At 40.6% G+C, this 19,046-nt stretch overlaps 2 protein-coding genes across 8 annotated transcripts in view; one reads left to right on the top strand and one right to left on the bottom strand.

The window, feature by feature from the left end:
- The first annotated feature begins 1,091 nt into the window (after window positions 1–1,091).
- MDM2 (MDM2 proto-oncogene) lies at window positions 1,092–14,181 on the top strand. Of its 4 annotated transcripts, none has more exons than XM_080972028.1 (11): window positions 1,092–1,116; window positions 3,178–3,268; window positions 3,502–3,576; window positions 3,902–4,035; window positions 6,006–6,055; window positions 7,249–7,316; window positions 7,437–7,497; window positions 8,813–8,973; window positions 11,327–11,476; window positions 12,102–12,179; window positions 13,563–14,181. In XM_080972028.1, exons 2-11 carry the CDS (start codon window positions 3,200–3,202, stop codon window positions 14,112–14,114), a joined length of 1,398 nt encoding a protein of 465 aa, XP_080828154.1. In that variant the 5' UTR covers window positions 1,092–1,116; window positions 3,178–3,199; the 3' UTR covers window positions 14,115–14,181. The 4 variants fall into 4 exon arrangements, with proteins under 4 accessions (XP_080828154.1, XP_080828153.1, XP_080828151.1 ...); XM_080972027.1 differs by lacking the exon at window positions 1,092–1,116 and adding an exon at window positions 2,323–2,747; XM_080972025.1 differs by lacking the exon at window positions 1,092–1,116 and adding an exon at window positions 2,324–2,831.
- Window positions 14,182–16,325: 2,144 nt separating this feature from the next.
- CPM (carboxypeptidase M) overlaps window positions 16,326–19,046 on the bottom strand; it is a 33,603-nt gene continuing 30,882 nt past the window's right edge. For all 4 annotated transcript variants that reach the window (XM_080972031.1, XM_080972029.1, XM_080972030.1 and 1 more), the window contains exons 8-9: window positions 17,216–17,364; window positions 16,326–16,674 (exon numbers count right to left, since the gene is read on the bottom strand). In XM_080972031.1, the coding sequence (XP_080828157.1) occupies window positions 16,435–16,674; window positions 17,216–17,364 (389 nt within the window). In that variant the 3' untranslated portion in view covers window positions 16,326–16,434. The remainder of the gene's footprint in view (window positions 16,675–17,215; window positions 17,365–19,046) is intronic.

The raw sequence follows: 19,046 nt of genomic DNA, 5'->3' as shown, positions 1-19,046 counted from the left end.
GCTTCCAACAAATTATTATTATTATGCATCAGAGTAGGATTATCTGATCTGCAACTCTTGGGTATCCTGATTTACTGGGACGCGGGTGGCGCTGTGGTCTAAGTCACAGAGCCTCTTGGGCTTGCCGATCGGAAGGTTGGTTCAAATCCCCACAATGGGGTGAGCTCCTGTTGCTCTGTCCTAGCTCCTGCCAACCTAGCAGTTCAAAAGCACGCCAGTGCAAATAGATAAATAGGTATTGCTGTGGCAGGAAGGTAAATGGTGTTTCCATGCACTCTGGTTTCTGTCACGGTGTTCCGTTGCGCCAGAAGCGGTTTAGTCATGACCCAGAAAGCTGTCTGTGGACAAACACTGGCTCCCTCAGCCTGAAAGCAAGATGAGTGCCGCAACCCCATAATTGCCTTTGACTGGACTTTACTGTCCAGGGGTCCTTTACCTTTTACCTTTTAACTCGCAAACAATACCTTTGCCTCCTATTGCTATCCCTTCACCTGTACAAACAGTTGAAAACTGCACAATCCATTATGCATGACATGGACTCGAGTTTGCATGGCTTATGCTTGGGTACTGTGCGCACTTAGGGTAACACTAAAGCAAGCACACTGTCACCATGGTGGTTTTCCACTGGAGATATGCCAAAATGAGGAGTGTTCATTATGTTACAAGCAACTTTAGTACTTTTAGTGGTTGGTGGGTAACTGCTTAAGTAACTAGCATTTCTCTCTCAATTCACTGACTTTGTTTTCATGTCTTGTTTCTACAAGATGCCAATTTCTTCAGAAAGCTAACTTCCTCATTGACAACATGACTGCTGGGGGTTTTTAAAAAGCAAAAACATCTTAATAATTTCTGAAATGCCGTTTAGCCTGGTGTGCGACTTAGCTGGGACAGCTCTTTTTTTTTTTTTTTTAAAGACCTTGTGACTTCTTTCACAAGCTATAGCCTTCAGCATTCTGCTCGCAGAAGCGATTTGTTGCCCCACCTTCCAACTTCCTCCTTTAAAATCCTGTTTCAAAAGTAAGCTAGTTTTTCCAACTTGATAAAATCTCAAGGGCTGCTGGAGGAAAGGGCAGAGGTTAGAAGAACACTTGCCCATAATTGAGCCTGGCGCAATGGGTCAGTATGTCACTGTTAACCAGAAGGTTGGTGGTTCAATCCCACCCAGGGGCAGTGGGCAGAATTTCTGCATTGCAGGGGGTTGGACTATATGACCATTGGGATCCATACTCTACAATTCAATGTTTCTATGAATGTTGGCTGATAAGGGCTAATGAGGTGAGTCATGAACAGGTTTTAAATGGAAGTAAAAAAGTACAAAAGTATTATTTCTCGTTCTAATTTTGCATTCTCCCTGTTCTATCTGCCCCATCCCCTTTTTATCCATATAACCTAGTTTGTTTTGGATGTAGAGTTTGCACAGTGTCCATGTCTAACCTGAACCTGCTAGAAGTGTGGTCGTTGTCTTTGGGAATCAACTCATGCTAACCATTAGCGGATCTTGACTGTTTGGGGCATACTACCCGCTCCTCTCTTTAGCTGATAATAGCACAATTACACTGCAGTCTTCTTTACTGTCTACTCAAAAGTAATTCCCACTGAACGCAGTGGGGCTTACTTAAGGAAACTAGGTGCAGGTTTGCAACCTTAATTAAGCCAACAGGTAGCAGCCTACATGATCTCAGGCAAGGAGGATTATGGAGGGTGTAGACATTTATTAAACAATTCTATACATTGTTCCATAGAGAAATTAAACTTTCCCTTGTTTTTAATAAGGCTAGAGTGAAAGTATCTGGCTTAAATGACGAAGAAAGGGGGGGGATCCATGCCTCCATTAGAACCAGACAAACAGGTAAGGGAGAGCAGGGTGGATTCCTTGGAGAGCATATGTAGTGTGGTGCTTTGGGCGACATAAGGGCGCACTTTATGTGCATCCTGGGGACATGTGGTGGGACGCAGGACGGCACAAAACAAGATGTATAGAAACCAGAAAGTGGGGGGGGGGCATGCAATGGGCATTTTTCTGGTAACACAAAACAAACGCACAGGATCAGTTTGAGGGTTTGAGCGTGTGTGTATATATGGCTGTGGCGCATAGGCAGCTGCATGTATCACTTTAATGGTCTGATCTGGGCTAGAGATGAGAATATAGGTCGGAAGAGGAGTCTCACCTGCGTAGCGGGGTCCCAACCGCAGGAATGTTCAGCGTTGTAAAAAACACACATACCCAGGACTTTAAATCTCCACACACACACCGCCACTACAAGTGAAGAGCACAGCCAATTACTGTCTCTGGTATAAGCGCAGCGTGGCAGTAAGGAGGCCGCCTTGCAGCAGAGGCACCGCGTCGCCACCCTCCCATCCCGCGAGGCGCCCCGCTCCTTCCTGGGGTGGCGCCAAGGAGGAACCAGCCTGCCCGCCTGTCGGGACAGGCTCCTTGAAAGACAAGGCCGCGGCGGCATTTCACGAACAATGTATTCGACAGTTCCTTCGGAATAGGCCCTCTTCAACACGCACCCTACCAAGCGGGGGGAAACGGCCCCCGAAACACTGCAGGAAAGGCCGTGAAGCGCGCCACTGGCGCAAAGAACCGGCTGCCGGGTTGGGCAGGGCCGACGGGGGCGCTCGAGAGACGCCGCCCCAAGAAGCCAGTTGCTCGCGCCGCGGCAAAACCCAGGCAGGGCATGGCCGTGTTGTCGGGCCTGAAATGGCGGCCTTCGGCGTGGAATTCGGCCTCCTCGGCTGTTGAGGTAGACGCGTGCGTGTGGGTGGGTGAAGCGGAGCCTGCCTGGGAGAACTGAGGCGAGGGCCCTTCCTGAGGGAGACCCGTTGAGGTACGGAGAAGGAGGGAAAGGGCAGTGTGTATGTTTATGTGGGGAGGAGTCCCGCCTGACTCAGTGTTGATCTTGCGAGTCATGCTCGGGCATGTCGGGCCGCGGTCAGCCAGGGGAGCGAAGCCCGGACTTGCCCCGGACGAAGTTGTAGGCGACGCTCTTCATACTCGACCCCAGGCGGGGCCTTTCGCTGCGTTTCTTTCGGAAGCGGCGGTCTAACCCGGGTGAGGAGACGGGCGACCGGAGGGCTTTATGCGGCTCCGCTTGTTGGCGGGGACACTTTGCGGGGGACGGACATAAACCCGTAACCGCTGAACCTAACCGAAGTTCCTTCTAATCCTCACAGGGAAACGTGCAATACGACTAAGATGGCCTCTACTACCGACCAGCCCATCGAGGGCACATCTGGCAGCAGCCAAACGCGTCCGGAGAAGTTGGTCAGTATTTGGGGGGAGCCTTTGCCCCGGGGACTCTTGTGCAAATGTTTGATTTTTAGGTTTGCAGGAAACCTGCTAGGACCACGCAAACCCGTTTCATTTAAAGGATTTGCCTCTTCCTTTGTGGGTTTTTTGTTTCGTTTTGTTACGGTGCTACCGCCTCCCCCCCCCCCCCCAAATCTTGAACAGGAACATCACCGTTTAAATCCAGCTGCGTCTTTTTATGTTTCCAGGTTAAACCCAAGCCGTTGCTGCTGCAACTTCTGAAGCTTGCTGGTGCAGAAAAGGAGACTTTTACTATGAAGGAGGTAAGTTAGGGTTATTGCAGAGAATATTGTGGTGAAACTTAATATGTAACCTGTAACAATCAATAGAAATTCATATAAAAATGAAACGGCAATTAAACACAACTCCTTAAAAGATAAATAGAAGTTTATCGCTGTAGGTTCTTCTCAGTTCTGCCTTTTTACCTACATAACTTAACCTTAGGTTCAAATTCTTGATTGTGCTATGGCTTGATGAGAAACAATTTTAGTTAAAATGTGTATAGTAATACTCTTGAGCTCAACTAGGAAGTGTGCTAGTTGATCTTGTATTACAGAAAAGTGCATTGTTTTATTTTTGCTCTTACAGGTAATGTTCTATATTGGTCAATATATTATGTCTAAACGTTTGTATGATGAAAAGCAGCAACATATTGTCCACTGTGCAAATGATCTTCTGGGTGATATCTTTGGAGTACAGAGTTTTTCTATAAAAGAATGCAGGTAAAAATATTTTTTGCAGCCTGGTATTAAATGCTGAGCACATGTGTTATCTTACTGGCACATTCTTACATGCCAGATATTCAGTTTTCTACCCTCCACCCCAAAACACCAAGTGCTCTCCTTAACCACTATCTATAGCCAAGGTTTGTTCTCTGTTTGGCTTACCATGATGTGTGAACCAGGCCTACATATTGAAACAGCCCTATTGTATCTAAGATCTTTTGGAGAGTGCTTATTCCTCCTTTAGATGCTGCTATGAGTTGCCTGATGACTGGGATGTCCAGTTCTGTGCCTTTATTTCTTAGACCTGAATCCCACTTACTGTGTTGTCCTCATTCAGTAGCATTGATGTAAAGTAAGCAAAGCCTTTATAATCCTTTATTTTTAAAAGGCTCTAGCCTTTAAGGTTCAATCAGTATCAAATGATCCAGGTTTTTACCTCTTGTCTTCCAATTTTCTTAATATTTTGTACACTTTTTGAATGATCACAACTAAGTTTAAATCTAAAATGTTAATTTTTTATTTCATACCATGTTTGAGTTATGAGGGTTTTAAATTTCAAAAATTTGACAATTTTGGCCTTGCCACCAGACTACACAAAAACCTTTAAAACTCAGCCCAGAGTTGAGATGTTTCAAAACTAAAAATACCAATCTCTTCAGAACTTGATGGGCTTTAACATGATATGTCACGTGATGGGCTTACTTTAAATTTTAAAGTTAAGTTACAACATTTAAAAATTTAATAAGTGATTAAAATTAATATGATTAAAAAGTCCCCAAAAATGTATTGATTAGTTAATATTTCTAAGAGCTACCTGCAAAATTTCATTTTGGGATCTCAATGGGATCACATTAAGAAAGAAATATTTTGTACATGTTTGCCTTATTGAGTTCTATTTAGGATAAATGGGTCTTCTTAGAGTAAAATATAACAGAATAAACAAGACTTCAAACTATAATATCAGTTACTTCGGGCATTTCTTTAGAAAATTATTCAATTAAAAAGTATCTGAAAAGCTAGTCAGGCTTTTCTTTTAAAAATGTGTTTCAAAGCAGAGGGATAGCTTGCTGTTGCATGATAGAAGTAACACTTTTAAATAATTATTGTTAATACTTCATTTCATTTAAATTTTAGATTTAAACTTAGTTTTGATCATTCAACAAGTGTACAACATATTAAGAAAATTGGAAAACATGGGGTAAAAATATTGGGTCACTTGATGTAATATGACCATCTGTATTTTATCAGAGGCTAATATACAAATTTTGCTCCAAAAGACGCACCTGACCATAAGAGGCACCTAGTTTTTAGAGGAGGAAAGGGGGGAAGCCCCATTTTTGGGGTGATCAGCTCACAGTTGTGCAGCTTCTTTTGCAAAGGGGAAAAGCCCTGGTTTTTTGAGGATCAGCTCACAGTTTTGCAGCTTCTTTTGCAAAGGGGAAAAGCCCCATTTTTAGGTGGATCATCTCAAAGTTGTGCAGCTTCTTTTGCAAGGGGGAAACACCCTGTTTTTTGAGGATCAGCTCAAAGTTGTTGGGCTTACTTTGCAAAGGTAAAAAAATCCTGTTTTTATGGGGTTCAACTCATAGTTCTGCAGCTTCTTTAGGAAAGGAAAGGGAGCGGTTTCTACAGTTTCCAGACAGATAATCTAATCAGCCAGTCACATGTCGCTGGGGAAACAGCCTCCGTCTGCAGAACATTCAATGTTATGGGCCCTGGGCAAGGGGGCGGGGCCAGAAAGGGATCAACCACACATTCGCTCCATAAGGCGCACAGACATTTCCCCTTACTTTTTAGGAGGAAAAAAGTGTCTTATGGAGCGAAAAATACGGTAGGTAATTGACAGGGGAAAGATCACATAATTTGAACTGCTATTAGGCATGGGGTGGGTCCAGGGTTTTTTTAACCAAGATGTCGAAAGCATATAACTATTTGGTTCATAAACTTTAACTTTTTTTTTTTTTAAGGCAACTACGTTTGATGATTTCTAAAAACCTGACAGCAGTCAGTCAGCAAGGTAAGCTAGTTTGCTATAATGATGCTTTTCTTTATCCTGGATGAGGGAAGGACGTGATAATTTTAAGTTGTGCAGTAAGGTTGATTTGGGTTGGTTTGACATCACCTTGAGGAAGCTAAGCAGGTCAGTTTCTGGATAGTGTCTGGGTTGGTAACTACCCAAGAACTTCATGTATGCTGCCCTGGGTTCCATGATGGAAAGCAAATAAATAGTAAATGGGATAATCCATGTATCCTTCACCAGTTTTAACTGGTGTGGATTACTGTTTCATCTGTAACTGAAACTACATGGAAAAGAATTGCGTACATAAATTCAACAGTGTAAATAGGTTTTGATGGATGTAATAATGGAAAAACAATGGTATAGTTTTTGGAAAACATGCAGGGATATAAGATATGCAAAATGAACCATGGAAAGAGAAGAAGAGAAGTCACTGATATCTTTAAGTATGTAAAATGTTTATTTGAAATTGTAAAACAGAAAATGTAATAAAAATCATATTTTTTAAAAAGAAAGACTAGAACCAACAATCTATAAAAAGAACAGCTGGGAGTTTGTACTGCCCCACCTAAAATGGATTATTTGGATTGGGATACCTATCTGCTGGGCTTTTCACAAGAATTATAAATAGGAACCGTTAGGACAGTGATGAATAAGTGGCTAGTAAGAAAGCTGATTTACCCATATGTGGGTTGAAAATAGAACTAGTATTCCACTCATTAAAATACCACAATTAAGGTCCTGAACAGATCCAAATGTCTGGATGAACCCAGTCTTCCAGAATGCACCTGCTTGCCACCATGCAGTTGTTGTCATTTGTGAATCATATGCACAAATCATACAAAATATAAGTGTGATTTCAAGTTGTATCCTTTTCCATCCCCAAATTTCTCAAAATTTGTTGTAGTTGGATTCAGTTTTTAAATGATGAACATAGAAAGGATCTTGAATTTGAGGATTAATTCATGTAAAGCAATAAATAAGCTTCATTGATTTGTCTTATAGGTTATTACAATTTTTTTGCTGTTCACATGTCTCTGCATTACTCCAATACATACTTTATTCCTGAATTAGGATTTTGAGCAATTTATATTTATGGAATTGCAGTGTATTAATCCGTTTGTTCTTAAATGTGTATTTGAACCTCCTGCTGTCCCTTTTTGGTGACTTCCAATATGCATTTCTTTTTGAAGGCTCTAGTAATCTTAACACATCTGTGAATCAGTCCAGGTGGCAAGTAGAAAATGGAAATACTATAAAGGTAATTTTAATTACATGTTATATTCTTTATTTCCACACTTTCAAGTATAACATCTGGAATGGTAAAGATTAAAGAGATATCTGAGGGGTTTGGCTTATTTGTTTGTTTTTAATTAAACAGGAATCAGTGCAAGAATCCAGTGAAGCCAGTTCTTCTAGGAGAAGAGCACACAGTGAAACAGGTGAGCACAGCCTTCTGCTTTATCGGTTTCAGTGCTTATAGTAGCTCAGGTATCCAAAACTCAAGTCAGTGACAGAACACACAAAGTTAAATGTTTGTGAGAAGAGTGACTTTTTGCTGCTTCAAACTTGAGGGTTGGTTTCCTGGTGTCTCAGTGGAAGCGATTATTTGAAAATCCCAGTAGAGCAACCCTTCGAGCCATGGCCTAAGTTCCACACCTTCTGTTTTGCACATCTCACTCCAATGTTCTGGGTGATAACTTGTCATAGCTTACCATCCTTTTTGAGCAGACATATAGCTGCCTACTTATAACTGGGTGTCAGTGTGGGCAAAAAACACTTCTGGATTCCTGCTTTTCCCTAGCTTTTGTGGGGACATAATCCTTATTTCAGCTAAGTTTATCACCCAAGAAACTTGTGAAAACTGAAATCTTCTTGTCCACAAGTGCTTCTGATGTTAGCTGTTTGTATTTGAGTTGCTTGTTAGTTTTCTTCAACCTTTTGAAATTCTTACTTTAATATTCATAACAGTACTTGTGTACATTATAGTTATTTGCATTTGCCATAATAGCAGTGTAGAGGAAGTGATTATTTGCATTTCCAAATGGGACCTGAGACTGAGAAAGTTATTTAAAGCAAGTGTGCTATACTGAGAATATGGACCTCACTCAGAGATTTAAATATTATCTCTTCCAACACCTTAAATGTAAAATTTCCTATGCATCTTTACAGCTGCAGTCCTATATTCACTTACCTGGGTGTAAGCACCATTGAATTAAATGATTTCTGAGTAGATATGTATCTGATTGTGCTATATAATTGCTGTGCTGGTTACATTGGAATGCCAGTGGCTTCTGTGCAAGCTTCTAACACTAAACAGTAAATGCGGAGTGATGAAAATTATATTATTGCAGTGAGAAGTCTTAGGGGCATCAGTACTTTTGGATGCTTTGGGATAACATGGCAGAAGGGGAGGGGAGGGACTGAACCAAGAAGTCCCATACCAAAATCAGGAACTGCAAAACTTGTAGAAGTACAGCGGTACCTCGGGTTAAGAACTTAATTCGTTCCGGAGGTCCGTTCTTAACATGAAACTGAAGTACCACTTTAGGTAATGGGGCCTCCCACTGCTGCTGCTGCTGCTGCTGCTGCTGCTGCCGCCGCCGCGCCACTGCTGCACAATTTCTGTTTTCATCCTGAAGCAAAGTTCTTAACCCGAGGTACTACTTCTGGGTTAGCGGAATCTGTAACCTGAAGCGTCCGTAACCAGAGGTACCACTGTATTTGCTAAGAGGTTGGGTTTTTTTAATCCTGCAGAAGAAAGTCCTTTAGAAGATAAGAATGATGAAAGACCGAAACGGCATAGATCAGACAGCATTTCCCTTACATTTGATGAAAGTCTTTCATGGTGTGTAGTAAGCGGTTTACCTTGTGATCTTAGCAACATCAGCACTTCCACAGGCTCTTCATCAAGTCCGGTAAGTAGTAATGGACTTTCATGAGGAAACTACGGTATTTTCTTTAAGTCTCTCCCTTTTTTTTTTAGGTCCTTGTTGCATCTTAAAATTGTATCACCAGATGAAATAGAGGACAGTGCTCCTGCACATTTCATAGTTGTGTGGAAGAGTGAAATTCAGAAGTTATAGCTTGTCATGCAAATTACCTGCTGAAATTGCCTGTTCTGCACAGCTGTTAAACAAGCTGGAACCCTGCCCTCTTTTTCACCTGCCCTTCCAGTGTACTGTAGAATTGTCCCCGTGTATACAGAATGTAGTATGCCAGAGAGAAGTTCTCTAGGCTACTCTTCTCTGCAATTTGCTGTTTTTCACCTCCCCCCCCCCCAAAAAAAAAGCAAAACAAAGAAAAACAAAACCCCAAAATACAGGAAGCATTCAGTCATCTCATGTATTCAGAAATAGTAAGGTCCATTAATGGGTTTTTTATGTGCTAAGCTGTCTAGAATACTTGAACAACTACTGAAAACTATTTGCACCCACGCCCAATATGTTTTGGTCACAGCCTGAATCTTTTCCATTTGGTAATGGTTATGACCATTTTCAACAATGAAACCAAATTCTGCTGAACAAAAATAACAGCATCAGAAAAGAGATAGTTTCACTGAATTGCTGACTATTAAAGTTTGAACTTTTCCCATATGGATGACCTTCTTCCAATTATGTAGCAAAATTAGTGTTTGAATACTTAGGTGGGAGCAGTCTGAGCTGATTGTTCTCAGTATCTTAATCTACTGGTGCTTAGCAAATGTTAAAACAGAATGAGCTCTAAGTCACATTTTAGGATGACATTTGTTTCTCCAGTACTATTGTTACTACTAAGTGTTTTCAGAAATGTATAGTACCTTAGTCAAAGCAAATATAAGGATCTAACTTGAAAGCTTAAAATCACTTGGTAGCTGCCTGGGTGAATTGAGACACATAACTCATAATGTCCCACTGTGTCAGCCTGTTCATGTAAACCAGTGTTCCAGTTTCATCTCCTCAGTGCAGAGGCCCATGCTCCTGCTTGCTCTCTTTCTCAAACCCCATTGATAATGTTTTTTTCTGGAGATTGTCATTGCAGCAAAACATTTAACGTGGTGGTACATATTTTTGGTTGTCAGAATCTGTTCATATTTGGACAGCTACTAATATGCAGTGATATGTATCTCATCATATGAAAAGCTTACCATGCTCCCAAAGGGAGGCTTGTTACCAGAAAAATGCCCATTACATATCCCCCTTTTCCCCTCTATTCATCGCTGTGTGCCCTGCCACGTCTCCAGGAAGCACATGAAATAAGTGTATCCTTACCTCAACTCAAAGCACCACCCTACACATGCCCTCACCTTTTTTCAACATTTAGGCCAGATACTTTAACTCTAGCCTGCTTAAACAAGGAAAACCTGAATTTCTCTATGGAACTATGTATAAGATCACTTGTAAATGTATTATTTGTGAGCCTATAGTTTTGTGTGTGTGTGTGTGTGTGTGTGTGCGCGCGCGCGCACTCGTGTGCGTGCGTGTGTGTGTGTGTGTGTGTGTGTGTGTGTGTGTTATGTTGCATTGTGAGAATCTTTGGGTCTCCCATAATTCCCGAAGCCTAGGGTCATGTTGGCAGGATGCCCATCAGGGAAGCTCCCAGAATCTGCAATGTGTTAGTCGCCCTAGAAGGTTGCCCTGTTTGCTCAGGTACTCTACATAAAATCAATCTCCGGATCCTGCTGAGCACAGCTGTTATCATGTTGACTACCCCAAGTTCTATTTTCAATGTCAATACTTTGTGTAAACTCTTTCTGGAACTGTGTGAAACATGCTGATCTTCAGGCATTTGACACTCCGCTCTACCTGACTCCACCTAGTATGTGATGTAACCATGACACTTATCCCAGGTGACCCTGACACTTGCAGAAGAGGGTGTCCTCCTCCATGCCAAAAATGCAAACCTTTAAAAAGATGGGGTTTTCCTTGTTCTGGGTCCTTCACCTCCTGACAAGGGGTGGGGGACGGGGAGAGAAAGACTCTGTTGCAACAGATAATAAAAGATCAGCTTTTCTTGCACTGGAATTCTGCCGCAGCTCATTCATCTCTGACCGGTAACAAACTAGTCTGGTTGGAAAATGCAAACCGGTTACACAGAATTTTGCTGCAATTGATTTGTCTCCCCATATTGACACAGGTTTATTTCTGTTACTTTAAGCAGCTCTTCCCTTATTTCCATGATTATTGCATCAATGTATTTTACAGGAATAGGAATAGGCCATTAATTTCATTACTGTTAGTTCTAGTTACAAACTTGACTAAAAGGACATTATTACACCTTGGCCTCTTCCAGGATCATGACAGTTTAAGTGAAACAGCAGACTGGCTGGATGAGGATTCTGTTTCAGATCAATTCAGTGTTGAGTTTGAGGTTGAATCCATCTGTTCAGAAAACTACAGTATCAATGAAGAAGAATCTGAGCTTACAGAAGAAGATGATGAGGTAGGAGAATTAAAGTTAATTGGAATGGTAGTGAAGAAAATCTGTGAACGCTTGACTCAGACTGGCAGCCACTCGCATCTTAGACCAAAGCCTTTCCAATGACATCCATTTACCTGGGATTGAATCAGAATATGTGCTCTGACTGCCACTGTCCTGTGGACCTTTTCCAAATATGCTTTATGGGTTTTCTTGTAAGTTTCCCCCCTAACAGTTATAGTTCCTAAAAGTTTCTGAGAAGCACAAATTGTTATCTGATAAATGGTTAAAAAAAGATGATGATTATAGAGACTGACTTGAAGTCCTTGTTAAGCTTTCCGACAATTTTTCATACCATCCTCTTTCCCCTCTCCAGTTTTTACTGTTAATTGTTTTTGCAAAAAAAAAAGTTGCATAATTTCTCAACAGGGTAAATTATGTTGTCCTGTTGATATAGTATTGTCTGTATTCCAGGCAGATTTTAATGGTAGAGAGGATCACAGTGATCTTTTGCAGTGTTGGAATCAGTTGGAACCTCAGTAATTCATGGAAGAGAAATACAACGTTTACACTAGTACAATTTGTCTCTTTGGAGTTCTAACGCCTTGCATATTTGTATAATTGGAATCTAAACATTTTCTTCCATCAGATGTATGAGGTAACTATATATCAAACTGAAGACAGTGATGTGGATTCATTTGATGATGATCCTGAAATTTCACCAGGTGTAAGTAACTTCTTCATTTAGAGTAAATTGCAGCTTTTAAAATTAGATGTTTTTGTATATGCTAGAGCAACATTCCTCAACCTGGTGCCTTCTGAATGTTTGACTACAATTCCCATTGGCCACAGACCGCATGACCATGCTGGCTGAGGCTGATAGGAGTTGTGCATTCCAGATGTTTTGGACTGCAAGGTTGGGAAAGGTTGCTTTAGTGGGTAGGCTATGCTGGAAAATGGGTACGTCCAAAGCAAAAAACAGTAAAATAGCAGATCAAAGCAGCTAACATTAGGAATACTGGGTGTGTTGGACAGTAGGAATAGACTGTTGATCTCTTATAATTTATGGGTGTCATACCAATGAGATAGGTCAGATTTAACCAGGCAATGCACAAGAGCCAACTAGTCATGCAACTTTTCCCCAGTAGATGCCAGCTAGACAAAGGGTTTTATCCAATGTACTACAGTCAAACCTCTGTTGTCGAATGTAATCTGTTCCAGAAGCCTGTTTGGCTTCCGAAATGTTCAACAACCAAGGCGCGGCTTCCGACTGGTTGCAGGAGCTTCCTGCTCTCAAGTGAAAGCCGCGTTGGATGTTTGGCTTCCAAAAAACATTCGAAAACCAGAGCATTTACTTCCATTTTTTTGGTGTTCAGGAGCTGAGATTTGACTGTAGCACTAAGTTGCTTGGCAGTACAGAACAGTGGTACCTCGGGTTAAGTACTTAATTCGTTCCAGAGGTCCGTTCTTAACCTGAAACTGTTCTTAACCTGAAGCACCACTTTAGCTAATGGGGCCTCCTGCTGCCACTGCGCCACCGGAGCACGATTTCTGTTCTCATCCTGAAGCAAAGTTCTTAACCCGAGGTACTATTTCTGGGTTAGCAGAGTCTGTAACCTGAAGCGTATGTAACCTGAGGTACCACTGTATAGCACAGGTGAAATGGTTTGCACCAATGGAACGTTGTTGCACAAAACTATAAGCAAGTTGCTGGTAACTTTGTTGCACATCTTGCAAAACAATTTTCTGCTAGTGCAACTGTTCCTCTGTTGAGCAACATAAACTGATAGACCTGCTAGCCCATAGTCTGCACAATCAATATTTATATGATGCTGAAGGCTAGTGGGATTGCAGCCCATGCTTCCTATCTTGAGCATCCCTGCTCCTTCCCTTGGTGTAGTAATATCTGCAGATGATACCCGGTATTCATAATACCTGAAATAGAGTCACTAAAATCAGTGGACCTAAGCACACTGATTTCAGTATGTCTTAATGTGATGATATCACCCATGTTTCTTGACTGTGCAGAGGAGAAAAATGGTTGATCTTTGCTTTTTTTTATTATTTTGGTAAATGGTAGCTTAACTGTTTCATGTCTAATTGACTCTAGGATTATTGGAAGTGCTCCAAGTGCAATAAAATGAACCCGCCTCTTCCACGCCATTGCCCAAAATGCTGGGCTCTTCAGGAAGACTGGCTTCCTGAGAAGAAGACGGAAAAGTCTGTAGAGGGCAAAATTGAAGATGACACACCACTGGATCCTGAGGAGGGCTTTGATGTTCCTGACTGTAAGAAAGGGAAAACACCTGAAGATGAAGCAGAGGACGACTCAGAACAGAGCTCTGACTCTCAGAAAAGTGAGGACTATTCTCAGCCCTCTACATCTAGCAGTATGCTTTGTGGAAGCCAAGAAGACTATAAAGAACCTGAGAAGGAAGAGGCTGAAGTCAAAGAAGAAAGCACTGATTTTGTTTTACCCCTTTCTGGTGTGGAGCCCTGTGTCATATGCCAAACTCGGCCCAAAAATGGTTGCATAGTTCACGGAAGGACAGGACACCTCCTGTCATGTTTCACATGTGCAAAAAAGCTAAAGAAGCGGAACAAGCCTTGTTTGGTCTGCAGGCAGCCAATTGAGATGATCCTGCTAACTTATTTTTGCTAACTGAGATACAAGCAGAGTTGCTTCAAGAAACCTTACAGCCCTAAAATAAAATTTTGTACAAAAAGTATTGAAAGTTTACAAAAGTTTTTATACCTTCATCACAGGATTTTCCTACAAGAGACTTAACATTGCGCTGAAGCCAATAGGTTTAATTGTAATGTTCACAACCTCCTTTTTAGCCCCAGTAGCAAACAGTTAGCCCAAGCAAAGTGGTGTATGGAAGCATGGCAACAAATGAAGGGATTTAGTGTTTGTGGTGAGGTCTTTTTAGTCTTATTCTTCCAGTCCAAATCTTTGTCTAAAAATTGCATTCTTTATTCAGAAAAGAGATTGAAATTACAGCATTTTTTAAAAAGTGTACTAGCTTCCACTGTTTTCAACCATGCTTGAAGACTAGATACATCTTGCATTTACAGAAAAATGATTTTAGTCAAAAAGCTGTAGGGCAAACTCTGTGCAGAGAGACTGATAATCTTTTAACTCTGGTTAAGGGATCAGAAGCTGTGGGATTGTGGGTATTTCTTTCGCCTCTTCTCTGGAATCCATTGTACTGTAACTGTTTATTAGCAGAAACAGAACATTTTTGTCTCTTAAGCATGGTTTGAATCCAAGGTAGATGGAAGCCTGGTTAGTCTCTCTTTTTTAAATAAATATTTTACTTAGGTTTTCAAGAATACAAATTAACCTAGTTTCATTCCCCCTTTTATTTGCTTTATCTTCTTCATATGTGCTACAGCCCACAGTTTTTGCCTCCATTTGTGTATATGAAGACTGTGCAGTCCTTTGCAGTTTGGGGTGGCAGGTTGTGCCAGTGCAGCTTTGTTAGTGTTAATGCCAGTGTTCGCACATACATGGTTAAGGCAGGAGGAATAAATTTGCTCTGGGGCTAGGTAGAGAGCAGCATTTTAAATGAAGAGTTAACAGATCTCCAGCACTAAATCTCTAGTTTCCCTTTCTGGAAGCCTACATGCTTTTGCCAGGCCTGCAACAAAGAAGTGTTAATAGGGGAAATCAGTATTCCCTGAAAGATGGAAAATATTAGCTAGTCTGCAAAATCCAGTGAAGTGTGTTTAAAGGGGTTATTTGAATCATAGCCACCATATCTGCATTTCTCTGGTAAAGGTTTAAAAGTCTGTTAAACTGAAATTAAATTTTGTTTTCATCCTCAAATATTATGTGAAAACTTGGTCAAAAAGCAGATTTTTAAATGTATATTCTAAGTCTCATTGGCAAGAGGCTTAACATTCCATTTTCGCCATTGTAATGGGTTTAGTTCATTTGAACAAAACGTAAAATATTGAAATTCAGTGCAATAAATGTACAAACTTTGAATTAAACTAACAAATCCCCGGTTTTCAGTAAATCTCGCTGGTTTGCTTTCTCTGACTGGCTTGTTACCTTCTGTATTTAAATCATGCGATCAAAACATTTTGTATTTTATGTTAAGGGCATGAGCCTGCTGGATCACACCAAAGGTCCCATCTGGTCAGCATCTTGGTTGCCAAGCAGGACTTGAGCATAGCAGTTTGCTTATTTTGGTTCCTTATTTTTATGCACTGTGTCATCTTGTATAGGGGCAGGAATGGGTCATGATCTCTCCCAACCACCTGTTTCTGTATCATCAGGAGGGCATCCAAAACACTATTACAAAGGTTTTGCACGAGGTTTCTCCAACTTTGGCTACCATAACAATGGCACTGAATACCAGTATTGTATCTTTTTAGTAAATCGCTGAAAATTGATACCCTGTTCATAGCTGAGTACTGGCTGGAGCTGAAGGAATTGACACCTGGAGGGGCCACTGTACCCCCCATGCTGCTTTAGCAATGGCAGAATAAACGTGCATGGGAGTTTGTTGTAATTATAACCAAACAGAGTCCAGCCAGCTGTACTCAGAAGTTAATCTTGTAGTGTCCAGCCAGTAGGGCCCCTCCCCCTTGTGTTTAGGTTTGAAACCTCATGGTACTAATTTGGTATCCTCATTAGGAGGCCTTCATGCATTTTTATGAGGTGCTAATTGGAAAAAGAAGGTAGCTTAGTCCACTGGTAGAATCAAACTTCAAAATTTACACATTGAAACCAAGTGGTTCATAAATGTCTTAATAAAAAATTATTACAATTCACTATCCAGCAATTATGCTAATCAAATTCTGTTGCATAGTTTTGTGCAAGCACAAAGCACATTTAGTTCTCTCTTTAAGAAACGTATACTTTATGTAATACAGTACTTTATTACATTACACTGAAATAACCAATTTTTGATTGTCAAGAGAAGATTGTCCAGTCCATTTGAATGAATATATATATGCACATAAAAGTTTCATCTCAACACTGCATAAAAGATATTAACTAAAACCAAGGAGGTAATAGCAGGCTTCAGTGTGGCAGATTGGTTTTTATCATAATCTGAAGAATAAAGGGGCTCTGTGGGGCATGAAGCAGGCTCGGGTCTGGTCTGTAAATGGGGGACAACAAAGTCATACGTGAGGGCACTGAACTTTGCTCTGCCGTCTGGTATATGCAGTTCCTGTAGCAATGAGCTAGAGCCAGGTGCTGTTGCCTAAAGACCAATAAAGATAGAAAAAAATGTTTGCAGTTTGTCAATATGTAGACCATTTTAATTTCACAGTGGAATCTGAATATATATAAATTTATTCCCTCCTAATGTAATTGTGGAAAGGACCTCAGTGAGAGTGTAAGCGAGTCACTCCCTTAAACACTAAGGTAAGCTTTTGGAAGGATGGCATTACCTTTTTAATTCATAAATTGACCTTTCGACATGTGTTTGCTGAATCCGTCATGGAGCCTAGAATTCCATGTCCACATTGCAGAGAAGTACTGTATGTGATGCCATATCAGCACAGCAGTCCTACCCTATCTTAAATTGCACATTCTGAGGATCTAAAATGCTGCATAGGAGTTTTCAGTTCCCTTTCTCTCCTAAGGCCCTGGTCCCCATATGAGGTGTAAGGGGACTAGCACCAGAAGGAAAAACTAGCCCACCCTCCACAAGAGCACAGAACCTGCATGCATAAATGTCTAGGGATTTTGGCCATGTTTAGCAGAACAGCAGTTTGCAGGTCTAAGACAGGATGACTTACATTAAGTGTGTAGGTGCCAGGCAGGAGGAGAAGATAATATTCTCCATTTTTGTTGGTTCTGTAAGGACATATGTGTCTCCTTCCGACAGCTTCCACTATCACACCTGGAACAGGTTCGTTATTCTCATCCAAAACACGACCTTTTACACCTATGGCAAGAAGTCAAAAGAGGAAGAAGCCATTTCTTTTCGTTTTTGGCATGTAACTAGAAAAGTTTTCTGCCAAGGAAGTACAGCAACAGGAGCAAATGGCACAGCCACTCGCAATCTAGTAACAGCCCTTTGTCACAGAATGCATTCTATAGTAACATGTTTAAACACTTGCTAAGGTATTGTATGCACATTCTCCAAAAGAAGAAATATTTGGCTGATGTTTTGGTTTTTCTTGGGGAAGGAAATTTACCTTTAGCTACTTTAAGGATAATAATGGATATGGTGAATTTGTGTAGATAAATGGGAAAAACTTGCCCCTCCTCAACATATTCACAGAGAACCAAAACACTTCTCTTGAGGAGTGGAGGCAAAATCACTATTCTTCCTTAGAAGTCTAGAACAAGACGAGCACATGCCTCTACAATTCCGCGGAAGTTCTGGACAAAAGCGATGGCAATGCATGTATGGAGCACTGAAGTGGAAGAACTATCTACTGCTTGTACTGGATAGGATATTTTTTGTTGTTTATTAGGAAAAAAGCTTGACTATCCAATTTATTCAATTTGTAAATTCAAAGTATGGGGGAAATGTACAGACTCAAAACACAGTAACATAAGGGCAGTTAACCTTTTATGGGCCAAAGGTTGTGCTGATCCACAATCAATCCCCTGCAGAGAGCATATCAATGTGGGTATGGTCTCTTTTTTAATGTACAAATGGGAGGGGCACAAAAAATCTTGGCATCACAGTAGGGAACACAGGAACAGTAAAAAAAAATGTTATGTAATAACAAAACAAAAAACTTCTTGAAGTAGGATTGGCTTGGCAACAGTATTACCAATTGAAGGAAATCTTCAAATCAGACAAAATAAATGGATTTGAGAAACAGATATCGAAATTAGAGAAAGAAGTATTAATAAACAATAGGAAAATATCAAAAACATAGATTATTATTAGGTTGGCAACTTAAAGATGAAGACGTGTAAGAGGTTATGGTGAAACAGGCACAAGGCTTTGGCTATCCAATATTAATGGGAATTTGGAAAAGACTATGAAAAATAGACTTAAATTTCACGGCCTGTTATTTAATAAAAGAAAATTTTATGAAGATGATATACCGGTGGTATATAACCCCATGCGAATTGGCTAAAATATATAAAAACAACACGGACACATGTTGGAGATGTAAACAAAAAGAAGGAACCTTATTCCACATGTGGTGGACCTGTCCCCAAATTTAAAAAAATTGGAACATCGTCTATAAAGAGGTAAATAAAATGCTCAAACAAACATTTATTAAAAAGCCAGAGGCCTTCTTACTGGGCATCATGACCATAAATATATTTTTAAAAAACCCCAAAGAGTGTTTCTGGACGCAACCACAGTGGCTAGAGTTCTAGTTGCCAAATACTGGAAAGGAGAACGGGTGCCAATGAAGGAAGAGTGGCAAATGAAATTATATTAATATGTGGAGCTGGCCAAATTGATAGAGGTAGTAAGAAACCACTTGAATACAAAAATAAAAAAAGAATGGGATTGTTTTAAAAATTATCTGTGTAAATATGGTTCTCAAAGCAATATTTGGATGTGTATAGATTTGTTTTTACAAAATGGAATTAGAAAAAATAAGAGGAATATAATTTATAAGGAAAAGGATGAAAGCATGTTAGAATGCAATA

Source organism: Podarcis pityusensis (assembly GCF_964106645.2).
Source record: "Podarcis pityusensis genome assembly, chromosome: 10".
In the NCBI taxonomy this organism is placed as follows: domain Eukaryota; kingdom Metazoa; phylum Chordata; class Lepidosauria; order Squamata; family Lacertidae; genus Podarcis; species Podarcis pityusensis.
The sequence above is the reverse complement of the archived record's forward strand: the minus strand, read 5'-3'. Positions and strand labels throughout refer to the sequence as shown.